Here is a 4,423-nt window from a genome sequence, read left to right on the forward strand (position 1 = left end):
GTTAAGGTGCTCTGCCCGGGTCAGTTTATTAAACAGTTGATCAAGATTAGGTTTGATGGTGTTAAAATTGTGTTAAAATCAAGTTATTCATACACACACATTCACAATCAACAAAGACCAAAGCACGAGTCCGCTCAAATTAATGTAGTTTCTAAGTTAATACATCTGCGTCCCATAAGGAAAGAATAAAAACATCAGCAAAGCTTTTTTTCAAATCTTCTCTTCCTCTTGTAGTGGACATCGGATCTTGCTTAAAGACCAAGTTATGTGATGTAATCCTGCGGAGCGAGAGAGGAGATGGAACTAAAGTTCTGGGCCTTGTTTCCCCCGACCGAACGGTCCGTCCTAGTAATCCTTCCGTCTGAAGATGGCGGAGTATGGAAACCTTGTCCGAAGGGCTTTGGGGCAGATAGGAGGTCATGGAGGAGTCCGGGGGTTTTTGCTCCAGCTGTTCAGGTGAGTTTAACAAGATGTGTGTGCCGTCTGCGTTTATCCGCTCGAGGTGAAAGATAAGCGTTAAATATGGCAGAAAAGAAGCGGGGGTTTGGAGAGCTAGCTGAAGTTAGCATGCTGTAAAGGACTCCTGATTAGCTGGACATTAAGAAAATGGTGTAAAGTCCATTAAAGGGCTTGAGGAAATATGTGAAAACTATCAAAACGTTAGGACTTTAAAGGTGATTCGTTTTCAAAAATAAGGTTATGTAAATGCTACATGTTGTGTTTATGAACTGCAAGTTTTGGAGGAACTAACATCTGTCTTCCTGTTTTATTGGCAGAGTGAATGATATAAAAACGGGCACACTGGTCGGTGTGGATAAATATGGAAATAAATACTATGAGGACACGAAGCATTACTTCTTCGGTGAGTCAAATTCATTTCAGAGCCCTATAGTGACTGTTTCACGTCTCAATATCCACAAATCTTTCTGTTATCTGGTTTCACTCATCCTAATGTTAGCAATCAGGGTAGCTGAAGGTGGGTATCAACTCGATAAATCAATCTGGGATTTACTGATCCAGCCGTGATCTTTCCACATTTCTTTATATTTTACAAGGAAAATGAAAATTAGGTGCAGCGATTTATTGCAACATGTGCAAACATACATGGAAATGTACTTTCTCTGCTTTGTCTTATATACAATTCTAATTCTAATGTTTAATGTGACCACCATCATTCTTTAACACAGCCTGAACTCTCTCAGGTGAGCTTTCTTGTAATGTTTTTAAGTAGTCTTCAGGAATAGCTCTCCAGCTTTTTGAAGGACACTCAAAGCTCTTGTTTGGATGTTTGCTGCCTTTAGATGGTCCCACACCGCTTCAATAATGTTAAAGTTTGAGCTCTAGGGAGGCCAGTCCATGGCTGATAGTGCTCCATTGGGTGTCTTTCTATCCAGGTACGCTTTTACTGCATTGGCAGCGTGCTTGGATCAATGTCATGCAGCAACACGAAGCTCCTGTCAGTCAGATTTCTTCCAGATGATATTGCATGGTGGTCATGGCCGCAAACCATGACAGAGCCTCTACCATGTTTTACAGATGGTTGTACACGCTCACGATTGTCTTCCTCTCCTGACCTTATTCCATCAGACCTTTTCCACTGATTTTCAGTCTAGTTCTTATGTAATTTGGCATACCCCAGCCTTTTCTCCCTCCCTTCCTTAAGAATGGCTTCTTGACAGTCACCTTTCCACTGAGACCATTACTGGTGAGGTCTCAGTGATTCAGTGAGGTTTTCAGATGATCAGCTGAAGCACCAGATGCATCTCTCAGTTCTTTGTCACATCTTATATTTCTTAAGAATGTGGCCTTCAGATACTGTTTATCTGGTGTAGATAGTTTTTAGGCCTGCCACTTCTTTTTTTTCTCACCCACACCCAGTTTCCTCAGACCTTTTAAGGACACACTGCACATCATGGTGAGATATGCCAAGTTTTTATCTAATAGCTCTTTGGGAGTCACTTTGTTGGTGGAAAAATACTAAGAGGATGAGGAGGTTGGGGAGAGGAAGGTCTGTGTGTCTGTGCTTAGACTGCTGCCCCCATGACTCAAACAGTACATTTATGACGATTTAATTTGTTTGATTCCAGGAGGGAATGCTGGTCAGAATGCAGGCTGTGTATCTACAATTTTTAATCAGTATCACAACTCAGAGTAATGTATATTCCAGTAAATGAATGATTAGATGTGAGCGGCTCTGTTGTGTTTAAAAAAATAAAAAATAAAAATGCCAGCACTGATGTCCGAGAGATCTTCCAGAAATAGTGATGCTGATTTACAGAGAACTGAGAATCTGTCCAAAGTCATTGAAGAGGAAGAGAAGTGAACCATCTTGGCAACACTGAAAATTCAGGGTTAAACCTGAATTTGACCTTGGTAATTCCCTAATCCTGCTCCATAGCACAGACATTATGTCAATGGTGACCTGTCTATGGTTAGAGGAAGGATTTAAGTTCAGCTTAAGTCAACTGCCTTTGACAGAAAAAAAAATAGTAAAGCCAAAGTAAATTAAACTTCAGGCCTTTGATGGGTCTCCAGCAACCTGTAGGATGTTAGGAGGTTAAGTATAATTTAGGATAAATTGAAATGCTCCTTCAAAGAAAATCCCTGGTCTCAGTTTGTGTTTTGTCTTTGTGCGATCAGGACGTCACCGCTGGGTGATCTACACCACAGAGATGAACGGGAAGAGGACCCTGTGGGAGGTGGACGGCAGCATGGTGCCAGCTGAATGGTGCGGCTTTTATAATGGAGTCAAATAGGGTCTGGAATCAGTTAAAAAACTCAAAAGGAAATGTAGAAAACCAATAATATACATTTTTATTGTTAGAAAGTGTACATAATATATAATTGTATATATAATTTTCCAGTAATCCAAATTATGTTTAGTATTTACTGTAAAGAATAATGCTTTGTGCAAAAGAAAGAACTAATATGAGATGGTGAAAGAGGCGTCTTTTTTTTAAGACTTAGATCATTTAAAAGCTGGTGTTGTTTAAGCCTCATTCTGTGCACTCTTCAGGCATCGCTGGCTGCACTGCATTACCGACGACCCCCCTACCACACATCCTCCAGAGCCCAAGAAGTTCCTGGCTGAGATTCACCAGTTCAACGTGAGCGGCACCCCGCAGCAGTACGTGCCCTATTCCACCACCCGCAAGAAGATCCACGAGTGGGTTCCCCCCAAAGCCGGAGCTCAGTGAGCTTATCATCATCCACACTGTAAATTATGGTTCCTTTCCTGTATCCCTGTCGTAAATAAAACCTCTACACCTGTGTTTGTGGTACGAGTCCTTATGTGAAAGGGTTTTCACTTTTTTATTGAAAGCTTGGACATCAAACACCTCTAAATTATTTAAAATCAAAAACATCACGTATGTAGTGTAATGGCTTTGGTGATGTTCTACAAATAGAAATGATTTTAGATGCTGTTCAAAGAAGATGGAGAACCTTGGAGTTTATTGATGTTTTAAGCTTTGAAAACCCCACACACTGCTACACCACTAATGCCACCAGCCCTGTACTGTTGGTACAATACAGGATTCATGCTTTCATATTTACACAAAATTCTGACCCTATGTTGCAGCAGCAATAAAAACTAATCAGAAAAGATGTTTTTTCCAAATGTATGTTGTCCAAATTTGTCACCTTAGTTTCCTGTTCTTAGATGATGACAATTCTGCTGTTGTAGCCAATCTGCTTCAAGGTTTCAGATGCTCTTCTGCATATTTTGGTAATAAGAGATTTTTTTAGTTACTTTTTGCTTCCTACCAGCTAAAAACAGCCTGGCCAGTTTCCTCTGGGGCATTTTCTCCAAGAGAACTTGATATTTTCTCTGTAAACTGTAGAGTTTTTGTGGGATCAGCAGTTTCTGATATCCTCTGAGCAGCACCAACAACCATGCCACATTTAAAGCTACCTAAATCACCTTTTTTTTCATTCCGATGCTCCTGCTTCGGCAGGTCGTCTGAACCATGTCTACATGCCTCAAGTACACTGAGTTGAGCTGCCACGTGATTGGCCAATGAGATATATAAACTCCAGTATCCAACAGGTGTGGTTCTTCACAGGCTGAGCAATGTGTAAAATACAAATAAAGCTAGTAAGTTTATCGCACTTTATGGGCTTTTCCTTTGAATTGAACATTTTTCCTTTTTTTTTTTTTTTTTAATCAGTGCACATCAGGTGAAAACACCTCTTTGGTTATTTTAAGCTTTTCATAGATGCTCAGATAGTTTTGTAATTCCACTAAATTGGCTTTTGCATTGCAGAAAAACTCATTCACAAAGGTGTAACAGAAAGAGAGAGGAAAAAGATCAATTAAATCCAAACAGACTAAAACTCAAACACTGGACAGGAAGTCGAGACCAGGACTGCATGAGTAAACTGGAAGCACTGTGTGTCTGTTGTGTGTGCGTGTTAATTAGTG

General features: G+C 40.3%; 1 protein-coding gene across 1 annotated transcript; it reads left to right on the plus strand.

Moving 5' to 3' along the window:
* The first annotated feature begins 298 nt into the window (after positions 1 to 298).
* ndufa12 (NADH:ubiquinone oxidoreductase subunit A12) lies at positions 299 to 3,271 on the plus strand. The gene is made up of 4 exons (XM_031746332.2): positions 299 to 456; positions 777 to 862; positions 2,641 to 2,728; positions 3,017 to 3,271. The coding sequence occupies exons 1-4, from the start codon at positions 368 to 370 to the stop codon at positions 3,195 to 3,197; spliced, it is 444 nt and encodes a 147-aa protein (XP_031602192.1). The 5' UTR covers positions 299 to 367; the 3' UTR covers positions 3,198 to 3,271.
* The last annotated feature ends 1,152 nt before the right edge of the window (positions 3,272 to 4,423 follow it).

Source organism: Oreochromis aureus, linkage group 17, assembly GCF_013358895.1.
Source record: "Oreochromis aureus strain Israel breed Guangdong linkage group 17, ZZ_aureus, whole genome shotgun sequence".
Classification (NCBI taxonomy): domain Eukaryota; kingdom Metazoa; phylum Chordata; class Actinopteri; order Cichliformes; family Cichlidae; genus Oreochromis; species Oreochromis aureus.

What these genes read in the sequence shown, in the direction of transcription:
- ndufa12 (XM_031746332.2), top strand. Translation starts at nt 368, where the DNA reads ATGGCGGAGTATGGAAACCTTGTCCGAAGGGCTTTGGGGCAGATAGGA. An exon ending in CACGAAGCATTACTTCTTCG is followed by an intron (nt 863 to 2,640) that starts GTGAGTCAAATT and finishes TTGTGCGATCAG; the next exon opens with GACGTCACCGCTGGGTGATC. An exon ending in AGCATGGTGCCAGCTGAATG is followed by an intron (nt 2,729 to 3,016) that starts GTGCGGCTTTTA and finishes TGCACTCTTCAG; the next exon opens with GCATCGCTGGCTGCACTGCA.